At 49.5% G+C, this 14,953-nt stretch overlaps 1 protein-coding gene across 1 annotated transcript; it reads right to left on the bottom strand.

Annotated features, from left to right (window-relative positions):
• Nucleotides 1-343: 343 nt before the first annotated feature.
• Nucleotides 344-7,232, bottom strand: GATA1 (GATA binding protein 1). The gene is made up of 6 exons (XM_019714275.3): nucleotides 7,120-7,232; nucleotides 3,023-3,261; nucleotides 2,144-2,521; nucleotides 1,899-2,044; nucleotides 1,274-1,399; nucleotides 344-861 (listed from the first exon to the last, which is right to left on the bottom strand). Exons 2-6 carry the CDS (start codon nucleotides 3,240-3,242, stop codon nucleotides 490-492), a joined length of 1,242 nt encoding a protein of 413 aa, XP_019569834.1. The 5' UTR covers nucleotides 3,243-3,261; nucleotides 7,120-7,232; the 3' UTR covers nucleotides 344-489.
• Between the last annotated feature and the right edge of the window lie 7,721 nt (nucleotides 7,233-14,953).

Raw genomic sequence — 14,953 nt, 5'->3', positions numbered from 1 at the left:
TGGTGCTCAGTCACACGAACGCAACCCCACACATTTCCTCAGCCTCTTGCAGTCATCTGGTGTCACGCACGCAATCTCTTGCTGCCTCACCCCCACGCAGCGCAATCAGCCAGTCACACGCTGTCTCTCACCATGACGTGTGGATACACAGGCTGGGTTCATACACTATTATAATTGCACATCATAACCCACTATTGTGAGGGGTCACCCGTGCTGGGTCACACGTGCTGGGTCACACGTGCTGTCTCACACAGCCTCACGCGGTCATCAAAGAATCACACACTGTTACATACCCCACCTACCGTGGCTCTTTATTCGGTCCCACACAGACTCACACCTCCAATTTCAGGACTTTGTTGGTTTTATTTTACAAAAGCTTTGAAGGTCCAGGCCAAGGGGTGTCCGTGGCCCTGAGGGTGGGGTTGTACTGACCTCTGGCAACAAGAGGAGAAGGACCCCACCGCTGCCCCGAGGCCATGCTCTGTGCCCTCACGAGCTGAGTGGCGCCACCACAGTGGTGGTGGTAGTTGGAGGCATGGGGCCTGTGGGGAAGGAGCCTGTGGGCGAACCCAGCAGGGGCCCAGGGAAAGGCACGAGGTGGCTAACAGGCCCCGACAGCACCATCGGGCCCAGACCTTGGTAGAGATGGGCAGTACCAGGTGGGCCCAATGTCAAGCCTGAGGCCACCTCCCCACAATTCCCGCTACCACTGCCCCCAGCCACCACCATGAAGCCACCAGCTGGTCCTTCAGCTGCTCCTGTACCTCCCACACTCGACCCCCGTTTCTTTTTCCCTTTTCCAGATGCCTTGCGGTTTCGAGTCTGAATACCATCCTTCCGCATGGTCAGTGGTCGGTTCACCTGTCAAAATGAAGGCCATGGGTATTTCCCAACTCCACACCTTTGCCTCCACGTCTCCATCAGGGACACCCTCGCCACCCCACTCCTTAAGAATAGGGAATTGGGGGGAGGACTTCGGGAGCCGGCCCTGGGTGTGGCACAGTATTGTCCTAAGGAATCGTGAGGTTGTGAGGTCCTGCGCTGGGGAAAGACTGGGGAAAGCCTCCCAATGTAGGACTACCTGATGCTGGAGGGAAGCGGAAACGAGGAAGGAGCTGGGAGATGGAAGAGGGAGAAGGGAACAGGAGGGAATGAAAGGGAAGGGGAGATGGAGTAGAGTAGGGAGGGATGAGGGACAAGGAGGATGGGGGAGAATAACAGCAAGGAGGGAGGAAGGGAGGGAAGAAAAGAGGGAAGGGGAAGGAGGGCGCACCTGGTGTAGCTTGTAGTAGAGGCCACAGGCATTGCAGACAGGGTCCCCGCTGGCATTTCTCCGCCACAGTGTTGTGGTGGTTGTCTGGCAGTTGGTGCACTGGGTACCTGCCCGTTTGCTGACAATCTGGGAGAAGCGAGACTGTGAGGATCAGGGCATTGGGGGTAGAGGATCCAAGAGGTGAGGATCAGGGTGAAGGCAGGGCTTCCTGTACAGGGTGCAGACTGTGGCTTCTGTATAGGGCACCGACAGGGCCTCCTGTCCAGGACAGGGGCTTTCAGTATCACGTGGGGAACTACATTAGTAGTTCTCAACTTTGGCGGACACTGGAATCACTTGGGGAGTTAAAAACAATCCTGATGCCCAGGCAGCACCCCAGACCAGTTAAATCAGCCCGTCTAGGGGAGGGCCCCAAGGTGATTCCAGTGTGAGGCCAAGGATGGAAACTGCTGTGCGGGGAGAGGACAGGCTTCCTGCTCACAGCCTGTGAGGGCAGGTCAAGGCTAGGCGTTCCTGTGCAAAGCTGGCTTCCTGTACGAATGGGGAAGGGACGGGGGAGCTGGGTTCTTGTAGAGCTTGAGGATAGGAATTGCCCGGTTAAGGGGAGGCAGGCCTGGGGTCTTACCAGGCGCTTCTTGGGTCGGATGAGGGGCCTGTTCTGCCCATTCATCTTGTGATAGAGGCCACAGGCATTGCACAGGTAGTGGCCAGTCCGGTCCCGCCGCCACAGTGGAGTGGCTGTTGCTCCGCAGTTCACACACTCCCTGGCCTCTGGTGAGATGGACAGAGGGGAAGAGGGAGCCAGGCTCAGCCCAACTTTGCCAAGGACACCCCCACCTCAGCCTCCCTGTCCCTTTTTGGGAACCTCACCACAGGTGGCCAGGGGCAGGGTTCCACGGAGCTTGGGGGAGGCGTAGGTCGCTGGATTGAGGGGGCTCCCGGTGGGAGAAAAGAAGTTACTGGGAAAGTCAGGGCCCCCATAGGCATTGCTGGGGACAGGGAGTGATGAAGGCAGTGCAGGCCCCAGAGTCAGGAGGTCCGGACTCAGTCGCTCTGTCTTTAAGGTCTCCAGGAAGCTGCTGCCGCCTTTCCCATCCGGATCTTCTGGGGCCTGGGGAGGGGAGTCCTCACGGGTGGGGCACACAGTCGAGGGAGGATACAGCCCGGTCTTGCTGTAGGCCCAGCTGGCATATGGTGAGCCTCCTGGAATCCCCTCCATGCAATTGAGCAATGGGTATACCTGAAAGACTGTTACAGGGGTGGGTATGGGAAGGAAGAAAGAAGAGGACAGAAGAGTCTAAAGCCGTCCTGTACATCCTAAAGCTTTCAGGGTGCAATGGTGCCCGACAGCCCCAACATGGTGGCCAGCTCTCCAGCCTTCCCACAGGTTGCCAGAACAGCTGCTGGCCCTTGGGTGACTCCTGGATCCTCAGCCCCACTGGTCACTCTGGCAACTGCAGTAACCTCCCGCCATTTCCCAGTGGGCTTTGAGGATGACTGTGGGGATTTGGAGCCTCATGGGACACTTGACAGCCAAGGCCACCACCACCTGCTTCCAACACTGCTTCCCAGTGTGGCAGGCTAAGGAGCATGGGCATTCCCAAGTCTGGGCTTCAGTAGGGGAAGTCATGTGAAGGCTTCTGGCCATGTTCAAGATGACCTCCGTGTGGGGCTCTGCCATAGCAAAGGGTCTCCATGGCAACTCAACAGCATGACACCAGTGTCAGGGCAGCCACCCAAAGGAGTTACCTGGGGAGTGTCTGTAGGCCTCAGCATCCCTGTAGTAGGCCAGTGCGGCAGCTGCAGCTGAGGCGGTGCTCTGGGCTGTGGAGGAGGCTGCTACATCCAAGCCCTCAGGCCCAGGGGGGAAGAACACCCCAGATTCTGGTGGTGAGGACACCAGGGCAGGGTCCACAAACTGAGGCAGGGACTCAGAGGTCCCCAGGGCTCCCAGGCCAGGGAACTCCATGGGGCCTCTGGGGTTTGACCTGTGAGGACAGGAGGGGTCCTCAGACACAGAAATCCTCCTCCCTCCCCTCTTCACCCCCTCTTCCTTCCTTTCTCCCTCCTCCCACTCCCTCCTCCCAACCTATATCCCTCCTTTCCAGCTCTCTAGTTTCCTCCTCCTCTTCCTCTCTCCTTCCTTCCCTCTCCTCCCTCATCTCTCCCTTGTCTTCCACTCTCTCCTCTTACTCCCCGTCCTCCTTTCCTTTCTCATTCTCCTCCCATCTTGCCCCATTTGTCTTTTCTTTCCTCCGTCTCTCCTCCTCTCCTTCTACACCCCTTTCTATTCCTTCCCCTTCTCTTCCTCCCTCTGTTCCTTCCTCTTCTCTTCTTCCTCTTCCTCCCTTTCTTCTCGTTCCTATCCCTCCTCCCTCTTCCCTCCTCCCTCCCTCCCGTCTCTTCTTTTATCTTCTCTCACTCAACTTCCTTTCTTTCTCCTCTTCTCCCTCTTCCTTCTCTTTCCACTCCTCCTTCCTCCTCTTCTCCTTCCCCCCTCTTCTTCCCCTCCCCTTCTTTCTCTCCCTTGGCCCCTCATCCTTGCTCCTTGGTCCCCCTTCTCTCCCTCCACCTCTCCCTTCTTCTCTCCCTCTCCCCTCAGCCACCTTCTCTCCCTCGTCCCCTTTCTATATCTCCTTCCCCCTGCTTTTCTGTCCTGTTCCCTTCCCTCCTCTCTCCTCCCCTCCTTTTTCTCCATCCTTCTCCTCTTTCTCCATTTCTGCTCATCTCTTTCTCCCTCTCCTTCTTCTCTCCTCCCCTCCTCCTCCTCCACTTCCTCTTCTCTCCTTACCCCCATTTTCCCTCCCCTCCCCCTCTAGAGGAGTCTGGGTGGGGTGGGCTGGGGTGCAGAATCAGAGTCCCTTGAACCACTTGTTCACTCCCTGGGACCTTGGGGTTCACCCTCCTGTGCTCCCCAACTTCATCCCTATCTGTTGCATCTTGCCTTCTGACTTTCTCAGAAACCCCATGGTTTCCGGCTTGACTACCCCCTCCCCCACCTCCGTTGGGTCTGCAGACAGAGTTCCTCCCTGCTCCATGGGGGGGTCAGTACCCCCACTGCTTATCTCTGCCATCCCCACCCAACTTTTGAAATCACCCTACGGCCACTAGCTTCCTCTGAGGAGGAGGACAGGTGGGAGGCGTTCCCTTTACCCTCTCCCCTGGGGAGTTTGGCCATAGTTCTGCTTTCGGGTTCGTCCAGTTTTCACCATCCCTAGGCCTCAGTTTCCCCATCTGCCAGATACAAGGTGGTGACAGGGCCAAACTAAGACCTGTGAGATGGCGGCTTGGCCTATACCATTTTGCCTCTGTACTTCCCTGTGTGTATTTCTGTCTCCCCTGGGTCTCTTGTTCCCTGACAATCTCTTTCTTCTCAAGCTTGGCTTTCTGCATTTCTCTCCCATTTTTCTATGCTACCATGATGTACATCGCGCTCTTTCTCTGTGCTTCCATAAATGTCTAATGTTTTCCCTTCCCTTTCTCTGTCTTTCCATGTCTCTATCTCTGATTGTTTCCCTCCATCTTTATCTCTCCGTCTTTTGATCTCTGTTTCTCTTTCTCTTTCTTAGCTCTCTTTATCTCTTTCTGTTTCTCTTCTCTCTCCCTCTCCACGCGTATCTTCCTCTCTCCTACTCCATCTCTTTCTGCTTGTGTGTCTCTCCGGGCGCTCTCTCTGGGCCCTCTGGCCTCGTTTCCGTGTCTGTTTTACTATCCCCATATCCCTGACCACACCCCACTGCACGCAGCCCTGGATGATGAACCAGGAAATCTACCCCTACCCCTGACTTGCCCTGTGAATCTGAAGCCCTTGGTTTCCCTGCCTGTGGCGTGCAGGAGATAGAGCGGAAGGCCATCTTCAAACTCCTTGCCTATGTGACCCATTGTGTAGATAGGCTCAGGGCTGGGCCTGGGGTTGGAGGTTGTACTGGGAAAGAGATGGGCCTGTGGATGTGTCCACCGCCAACCTAGGCCCCAGCATCTCTCCCTGGGGAGGGCGTCTTGGCCCCTCATCTCGGCCTCCATCTCTTCCCTCTGGGTCTCTCCAGGATTCTGTCTATGAGTCTCTCTCTGTGTGTGTTCCTGTCTCACTCTCATTTCTGTTCCTGGGTCTCCCTCTCTCCTGCTGTCTCTCTTACTCTATTTCTGAGTCTCTCTCTCTCTTTCTCCTTTCTCTCTCTGTATGTCTCTGCCTCTTGCTCTTTTATCTCTTTTTATCCTCATCTCTCTCTTTGTTTCTTCCTTCCTACTCTCTCTGTCTTCCTGTGTGTCTCTTGCTTTTTGTCTCTATCACCACTGTTCCTTTATCCCCTCATCCTCGCCTCATCCCCCATAATCTCACTCCAGCCCCACTGCCCCCTGTCCCTGCACCTGACACCTTGGTGGGTCCAGGGCTGCCTACCCCTCCCATGGCAGGGGCCCACCCCCCCACCCCCAGTTATCACTCTCTGGACAGAGATAAAGTTTATCTCGAGGCTGGGGGATATGAAAGCTCCTTATCAGCTGCCCCACTAGAGTAAGTGCTGCCCCAACGGGCAGTAGGCAGCAGGTCGGCACCCTCAACTCTCCCTCGGCCCAGCCCCTCACCCAAGGTAATGACCCTCTCCCAGCCTTCAAGGGAGGGTCCCTCAGGACTGAAGGGAGCAGAGATGGGGTCTGAGGGCAGATGCATCTTAGGAGGGTTTGAGGCTCAGGTATGGGGTTGAGGAGTCAAGAGAGTTTGGGGGTATAGCTATGGGGGATGAGGAAGCAGACACAGGGCTTAAGGAAAAGAGACAACCTTGAAAGGTCCCATTTTGTGATCAGAAATAGCTTGGGAAAGCGGAGACAAGGTTGAGAGTCAGGGGTGGAATTTGAGAGTCAGATGAAGTTGAGAAGTTGGAGATGTAGTTTGGGGGTCAGACTGGATTCTGAGGGTCATGGAAAAGTTTGGAGGTCCAAGGGTTTTATTGGAGCAGAGATGGAGTTTCAGGGGTCAAAGATGGTTTTGGACATGAACAAATGTGTCTGATGATTAGAGATGGGTTATGGGTGCACAAGAGGAGTTTGAGAATGGAGATAGAGCTGGAGGAGAGAAAGATTTGGGGCCAGAGAGAAGATCTGGGGAACAGAAGACATTCTGAAGCTGAGATGGGGTTTAGGGAAGGCAGACACAAGGATTCATGTGACAGAATAGATTTGGAAGAGTAGACTTGGTGTTTGGGGTAACAAAGACATTTTCGTGCACAGCCAGAGGGTTGGGGGTGAGAAATAGTTTTGGGGGGTCAGAGAGAAGTCACAGAGAACAAATATAGGGTTTGAGAGGCAGAAATGGGGGTAAGAGAATGGAGCTAGGGTTTGGCAGGCCAGAGACAGGTTTGGGGGGTCAAAGAGAGTATTGGGGGCAGAGGCAAGGATGGTGTGGAGCAGATAAGGGTTTGGGGGGCAGAAATAGGAAGGAGGCAAAAGTGAGTTTTGGGGGAGAATTTGGAGATGAAGACAAGTTCGGGTAAGTGAAAATCAGAGTTGGGACAGAAGTAGGATTCAGGGAGATGAAAGAATGTTTTAGGGGGCAGAGATAGGTTATGGGCAGCAGCAATAAGGGATCAGGGGAACATAGGTATCTTGAAAGACATGGATGGGAGTCAGGGCAGAGAGAGGTGGGGTAACGGGGTAAATTTGAGGTAGAAATGGGGGTTGGGAAGACCGATGGTCTGAAGGAGCTGTCAAGGGATTCAGGGATGGTAGACACTTTGGGGACCAGCAGTGGGTTGGGGAGTCTGAAGCAGGCTGCAGGAGTAGCCTTAAGGTAAGAGGCAGCAGACCCGGGGTTTGCCTTGCTGGGGACTCTTGGAGGGGCTGAGACTGACCTGGGCTGGTTGGTGCGGAGGGTTCAGCTGCTTTGGGGATGTGGCGAGCTCAGCGTGAATCCAGGGGTGTCCTGGCTGGCCTTGGCCTTTGAGGCTCCCTTCCTCCTTCCCTCCCTCCCTCCCCTCTCCCTCCTCTCTCCTCCCCAGGGAGTGGCTGGTGCCCTAGTGGGTGGGGCGGGCCAGGGGAGGGGGCGGGCCCCCTGCTGGTGGGGCACCTCTTGGGCAGTGGGGGCCTTCCTTCACCCCACCTGCCCACCCTTCAGATTCTCGGACCCTGTTAGACTTGGGCTCCTGAGGACTTCAGCGTCCGGCCAAACAAAATGGGCTGAAGCCAAGATAAAATGTAAATAGCAGATAACGGCTTCATGACTCTGCTGGGCCTTTCGGTGCTTGTAAAGCCCCTACTGTGTGCTGGGCCAGGTGTGGGCTGTGTCCATATGTATGCAAGTCTTTGTGGCCACAAGGCTAGGAGGGATGTGACTGTACCCATTTTGCAGGCGAGAAGAATGAGGCTCAGAGAGGTTCGGTGGGATGTGAACCAGAGCCTGAGGGACGTCTTGACTATCCAGGCCCAGCACAGGGGCCAGGGCAGGGCTGGCAGGAGGCAGGGGCACACTCACTCAGCACCTCACTGGGGCTTAGGCCAGCTCTGGCCTGCCCTGGGACAACAGATAAGTCTTATCAGATGGAGGCCACTGTGGCTGTTGGCTCCGGTAACTGGCTGTCTTGGGATGGGGGCGGGGCTGGGGGTGCACACAGGCACAGCGGCTTCAATTTCTTGCCCGCCATGCTGCTCTGGAGGCGGGAAACAGGTGGGAACCAGAGTTGGTTCCTCTGCTGATCCTTGAGGAAGGGAAGGAGAAATGAAAGGACAGAGAAGGGAGAGAGATAGAGACAGAGAAAAAAGGAAATGGGAAGACACAGAGACAGAGACACAGAGCTGGAAGGAGGCAGAGCACACAGAAAGAAGGGAGAGACAGAGGGAGAGGGAGAGAGACACACAGGGAGAGCCAGAGATAGTTAAAGACAGAAAGGCAAAGAGAACGAGAGACAGAGATGGACAGAAGGGAACGATAAAGCCTGCAAATGACAGAGCCCAATGACACAGGTGCAGAAACAGAAGGAGACAAAGCTGACATTGTAGAGAGGAGGAAAGAGACAGAGAGGTGGCTATTCAGAGGCAGAAAGTCTGAGAGGAAGTCCATGAGATCCAGGTGGTGGCCTGGGTATGCCCTGGGCAGGTGGTGCTGTGGTGGGTGGGACAGGGGAGTGTGGATTGCTGTGGACCCATGTGGCCTGTGGCTCTGCCCTATATCTGCTGAGAGGGACCCCTAGAGAGTTGCTGGGCCTCTGCACCTCCGCCACCACCTTCCTGCCCTGTCCTACCTCCCCTAGATAGTAACAACAATGACAACAACCAGTGTTTTACGCTGTCGTAGATCCATGCCTGGCCTATTCTGAGCACTTTCTCCATGGGAAATCATAGGACGCATGCTCACAGTGGACATAGTATGTGTCCAACTTGGGTCCTCAATATGGCAGAGGTATAAGACTACCCAGTTGTGACCCCAGGACTTCATGGGACAGGCAGCTCTTCTGACCACCCATTCTACAGATGGGGAGACTGAGACCCACGGAAGGCAGAGGGCAAGATTGGAGCCCTGAGTCAGTGGGGTCTACTCACCCATGGGCCCACCCCAGAGGGAGTTTTCCATCCTCATCTGCCTCTCTGGGCCTCCGTGTCCTCATATGCAAAATGGGAGTTTTGAGGAGGAAAGAGCAAGGCCGTGACTTTGAATTTATTGAGCTCCTGCTGTGTGCCATGCCTTGTGCTGAGCCTTCATTGGTAAGAATGAGGGCAAAGACCCCTGTGATGTCAGTGGCCATGGTTTCAGGACATCTACTCTGGAGCCAGCCCACCATCATTTACAGACCGTCCTACCAGTGACTGGCCATGTGGCCTTGGGCGAGTTCTTATCTGCTCTGGACCTCAGTTCCTCATCTATAAAGATGGGGTAATAACAGTGGCTGCTCCGTAGGGTGATAGGGCCGCTAAATGAGGTTTAATCCGTCAAGTGATTTTTAACTCACTAGAATCTGAAATCTCAATAACTGTTAAGTATTCTTATTTATTTATTGAGTACCTACTGTATACAAGGGATAGTATTTGGACCTGTTTTTACTGTGACTACTACTAATTCTAGTACTGATGCTAATCAGATGCTGACACCAATACCAACACTAATTCTAATTACTAATATTAATATTGATTCTAACACTAAGACCATTTATTTTTAATTTATTGGGGTGACAATTGTTATTAAAATTACATAGATTTCAGGTGTACAATTCTGTATTACATCATCTATAAATTCCATTGTGTGTTCACCACCCAGAGTCCGTTCGCCTTCCATCACCATATATTTGATCCCCTTTACCCTCATCTCCCACCCCCCACCCCCTTACCCTCTGGTAACCACTAAACTATTGTCTGTGTCTATGAGTTTCTGTTTCTCATTTGTTTGACTAAGAACCAATTTTAATAGTGAGAGTAATACTAATGCTAATTCTAATCTAACACTAATGCTATTATTAATACTAATACTAAACTAATAATTATTCATTTTAATTCTATCAACAACAGTAATGATAATGCAAATACTTTTCTTAGCACTAATATAATAGTAATAGCAACAGCGGCAATGCTTGCCAAGCCGCACCAGGCACTGTGCTCAGTACTCTCCACACATAATTGTGTCCCATTCTCACCAGGTCCTGGTGGTGTAAGTGCGTATAATTGCCCCCATCTTCTAGACTGAGAGAAGGCGCAGAGAAGTGAAGACTTTCGTCCAAGGCCCCGGGTTCTTGTCTCAGCTCTGACACTGATTTGCTTCATGATTCCCGGGTGAGACACCCTCTGAGCCCAGTTCTTTTGCCTGGAAAATGGGTATAATCATAGAGCCCACATGGAATGTTGTTGAGAGGCCACTCAACACAAGGCCTGCCTGGCACACCACACGTGGTGAGCTGTGTAATGGTCACTCATCATCATCATCATCATCATCATCATCATCATCATTATTAACAGCCATTGAAATGTCGGTGGAAAGGTAGAGAAATCTGTCCTCCTGGGGAAGGGCAAGCGGGAGGCATGTCTCAGACCAGGGTTTGGCCACTGGACTCACGGCCCATTTCTTCATAACTGTAGGGAGAAAGGGCTCAGGAAGAGAAGTAAAGGGTGGGGAGTGGGGGGGCCTCAGAGCCCTGCCTCCATCAAGAGCCAGAAACCCTAAGGCTCTGAGGCCAGGCCTCACCCTATCCCCTCCCCCATCCTGGTGGAGGGGGCACAGGCCCAGAAGTCTGCGGCGACAGCTCAGCCAGCAGGGAGGCAGCTGGGAGTGGGCAGATAAGGGAATCGGCAGGGCCAGGCCAGGCTTTGGGGGAGACCAACGACGAGGGCAGGCAGTGGGGGTGAGGGTGGGGGTGGAGTGTCCCGGCCAAGCAACCTCTTTGTCAGGCCTCCATTTGAGACTCAGCCCCAACGTCCTCTCTTCCCGGAAGCCTTCCCTGACTGGTTCCCTCCCTCCTGGCATTCTCTGAGGTTCTAGAGTTTGGTGCAAGCCCTTAGTATTGGGACTATTCGTGCCTCTTCCAGACTGTGGAGTCCACCGGGGCCAGGACAGAACCCGACTCCCCTGGGTGTTAATAGCACCTAGAGAAACATCAGCCAAAGCCTGGCTAAGGAGTCAAACATTCGCCTTAGAAACAAACCGTTTTGTTTAACAGAAAAGTATAAAGAATTCTATAACAAGCATTCACCTGTGTCAAACATTAGTATTTTGCCTTATTTACTTCAGATCCTTTTAAAAAAGAAATATAATATTACAGAAATAGTTGAAATCTTTGCACCAATTCCATTTCCCTTTCTCCTTCCACTGCCTTGTGTTCGGTGTTCATCTTCCTCATGAGTATTTTTATTCCATTAGTACATATATATGTACCCATAAACAACATAAGTTACTGGGGGTTTGGGGCCTGTGTTTGAATTGCATATCAATGGAATCATACAGTAAGTGCTTCTTTTGATCGTCATAATGTCTGTGACATTCATCCAGGTTGTTGTGTTTATTAATAGTTCATTCTTTTTTATTAGGATGATATTTATTAGAATGATAATTCGCGTACCATAAAATTCACCCTTTTAAAGTGTACATTTCAGTGGTTAGTCTATTCACGTAATTGTGCAGCTATCAACATTACCTAACTGCAGAACATTTTCACCGCCCCAAAAAGAAGTCCTGTACCCATTCACAGTTACTCCCCATTCCAAGCCCACTAATCTAATTTCTGTCTCACGGATTTGCCTGTTCTGGACATTTCATAGAAATGGAATAGGAGGCCTTTTGTGACTGGCTTCTTTCACTTCACATAAAGTTTTCAAGGTTGATTCATGTTGCAGCATGGATCAGTACTTCATTCCTTTTTATGGCTGAATAATATTCCATTGTATGAACATTCTACATTATCTTTATTCATCTGATTAATGAACGTTTTGGTTCTCATGAATAATGCTGCTATGAGCATTCATGTAAAAGTTTTTATGTGGCTGTCTGTTTTCAGTTCTCTTGGGTATATAACTATGAATGGAATTGCAAAGGCTTATGTTAATTCTATGTTTAACTTTCTGAGGAAATGCAAAAGAGTTCTCCACAGCAGCTGTATGAGGGTTCCAATTTAGCCGCATCCTCTTCAGCACTTGATATTGTCTCTCTTTTTGATTCTAGCCATCCTAGTAGGTATGATGTGATATCTCATTGTGGTTTTGATTTGCATTTGCCTAATGAGTAATGATATTGAGCACCTTTTAATGAGCTTATTGCCATTTGTACATCTTTTTAGAGAAATGTCTATTCAAATTCTTTGCCCATTTTTGATTGGGTTATTTGTCTTTTTATTGTTAGGTAGTAAGCTTTTTTTATATATCCTTGATGCTAGATCCTTATATATATGTGATTGGCAAATATTTTCTCCTATTTGTGGGTTGTCTTTTCATTTTCTTGAGAGTGTCCTTTGAAGCACAAAAGCTTTTAGTTTTTTCGTGTTTTTTTTTTTTTTTTTTTTTTTTAAGATTTTATTGGGGAAGGGGAACAGGACTTTATTGGGGAACAGTGTGTACTACCGGGACTTTTCCAAGTCAAGTTGTTGTCCTTTCAATCTTTAGTTGTGGAGGGCGCAGCTCAGCTCCAGGTCCAGTTGCTGCTGTTAGTTGCAGGGGGCGCAGCCCACCATCCCTTGTGGGAGCCGAACCTGCAACCTTCTGGTTGAGAGGACGCGCTCCAACCAACTGAGACATCTGGCCACCTGGGAGCTGAGCGGCAGCTCATTGACTTCATTCTAGTTGCGGAGGGCGAAGCTCACTGGCCCATGTAGGAATCGAACTGGCAGCCCCGTTGCCCAAAGCTCGCGATGTAACCAACTGAGCCACCCGACCGCCCCAAAAGCTTTTAGTTTTGATAAAATGCAATTTATTTATTTTTCTTTGGTTGCTTATGCTTTAGGTGTCATATCTAAGAAACCATTGCCTAATCCAAGTTCACAAAGATTTATGCCTATGTTTTCTTCTAAAAGTTTTATACTTTTAGCTTTTACATTTAGGTCTTTGATTCATTTTGAGTTAGTTTTTGTGTCTGGTATGAAGTAGGGGTCCAAGTTCATTCTTTTGCATGTAGCAATCCAGCTGTTCAAGCACCATTTGTTGGAAAGACTATTCTTTCCCCACTAACTTATCTTGACACACTTGTCAAAATCAATTGCCTATAATGTATGAATTTATTTCTGGACTCTTCATTTTGTTCCATCGATGTATATATCTGTTTTTATGCTAGTACCACAGTCTTGATTACTGTAGCTATGTAGTAAGTTTTTAAATTGGGAATTGTGAGTCCTCCAACTGTGTTTTTCTGTTTCAACATTGTTGTAGCCATTCTGGATCCCTAGAATTTCCATATGAATTTAAGGATCAGTTTGTCAATTTCTGCAAAGAAGCAAGTGGGGATTCTAGGGATTGCATTAAATCCATAGATCGATTTGGGATGTATTGCCATCTTAACACTATAAAGTCTTTTATCTATGAACATGTGATGTTTTTCCATTTATTTAGGTCTTTTACTTTCAGCCATGTTTTCAGTGTACAAGTCTCACCCATCTTTTGTTAAATTCATTACTAAGTATTTTATTGTTTTTGATGCTATTATAAATGGAATTGTTTTCTTAATTTCACTTTTGGATTATTCACTGTGAGTGTGTACAAATATGATTAAGTCTTGTGTAATCTTGTATCTTGTTACCTCACTGAGCTCAAGAGAGAGCTCGAGAGAAAGCTCAAGAGAGAGATGGTTTTGTTGTGGGTTCCTTAAGGTTTTCTGTGTACAAGATCATGCTTTCTGCAACTAGAGATAGTTTTGCTTCTTTTTTCCAATATAGATGACTTTTATTTGTTTGTTTGTTTGTTTGTTTGTTTTTACCTAATTGCCCTGACTAGAACCTCTAGTACGATGTTGAATAGAAGTGGTTGGAAGGGATGTCCTTGCCTTGTTCCTGATCTTTGGGAGAGTTTTCAGTCCTTAATCATTAAGTATGATGTTAACTGTAGGTTTTTTTGTAAATGTTCTTTATCAGGTTGAGGAAGTTCTCTTCTATTCCTAGTTTGTTGAGTGTTTTTTTCAATGAAAGGGTGTTGAATTGTGTCAAATGCTTTTTTTTCTGCATCTCTTGAGATCATGTAGTTTTTGTACTTTATTCTATTAATCTTCTGTATTACATTGATTGATTTTCATATGTTGAATCAATCTTGCATTCCTGAGATAAATCCCACTTGGCTATGTTATATGTCTTATATGTTGCTGAATTCTGTTTACTAGTATTTTGTTGAAGATTTTTGTATCCATATTTATGAAATATTGGTCTGTAGTTTTCTTGTTATGTCTGTCTGGTTTTGGTATCCAGTTAATGCTGACCTCATAAGTTTATTCCCATTTATTGCTGAGTAGTATCCATGGAATGGATATACCATAGCCTGATTTTTTGTTTTTATTAGTTTCAGGTGTACAAAACAATGTGATAGTTAGACATTTACACATCTCACAAAGTGATGACCTGCCTCCCCCAATCTAGTACCCCTGTGATATCATTATAGCTGTTACAATTCCATTGACTCTATTCCCTATGCTGTACTCCACATCCCATGAATACACACACACACACATATACATATATATATATATATATATATATATATATATATATATATATATGGTTTACATTCCATATTACTCAGCTTCAGCTTCAGATGTACAGTGCAGTGGTCAGACATCTACACAGTCCATGAAGTTGTCTCCCTAATAAGACAAGTGCCCATCTGACCCCCTACAAAATCTTTGCAACATTATTGATTATATTCCCCAAACTGGGCAGACTCAGTTGGTTAGAGCGCGAACTCTGGGCAACGGGGCTGCAGGTTCGATTACCACATGGGCCAGTGAGCTTCGCCCTCCACAACTAGAATGAAGTCAGTGAGCTGCCGCTCCGCTCCCGGGTGGCCAGATGGCGCAGTTGGTTGGAGCACGGGCTCTCGACCACAACCACAAGGTTGCCGGTTAGACTCCCGCAAGGGATGGTGGGCTGCGCCCCCTGCAACTAACAGTGGCAACTGGACCTGGAGCTGAGCTGCGCCCTCCACAACTAAGACTGAAAGGACAACAACTTGACTTGGAAAAAGTCCCAGAAGTACACACTGTTCCCCAATAAAAGTCCTGTTCCCCTTCCCCAACAAAAA

Source organism: Rhinolophus sinicus, chromosome 18 (assembly GCF_057876585.1).
Source record: "Rhinolophus sinicus isolate RSI-liver-muscle chromosome 18, RSI-T2T, whole genome shotgun sequence".
Classification (NCBI taxonomy): Eukaryota; Metazoa; Chordata; class Mammalia; order Chiroptera; family Rhinolophidae; genus Rhinolophus; species Rhinolophus sinicus.
This window is presented reverse-complemented; position numbering and strand designations above follow the sequence as displayed.

Excerpts from the sequence above, each read along its gene's own strand:
- GATA1 (XM_019714275.3), bottom strand. The coding sequence starts at position 3,242 with ATGGAGTTCCCTGGCCTGGGAGCCCTGGGGACCTCTGAGTCCCTGCCT. Across the intron at positions 2,045-2,143 it reads CCTGCCCCTGGCCACCTGTG|AGGCCAGGGAGTGTGTGAAC; the intron begins GTGAGGTTCCCA and ends CCATCTCACCAG. Across the intron at positions 1,400-1,898 it reads TCCGACCCAAGAAGCGCCTG|ATTGTCAGCAAACGGGCAGG; the intron begins GTAAGACCCCAG and ends CGCTTCTCCCAG.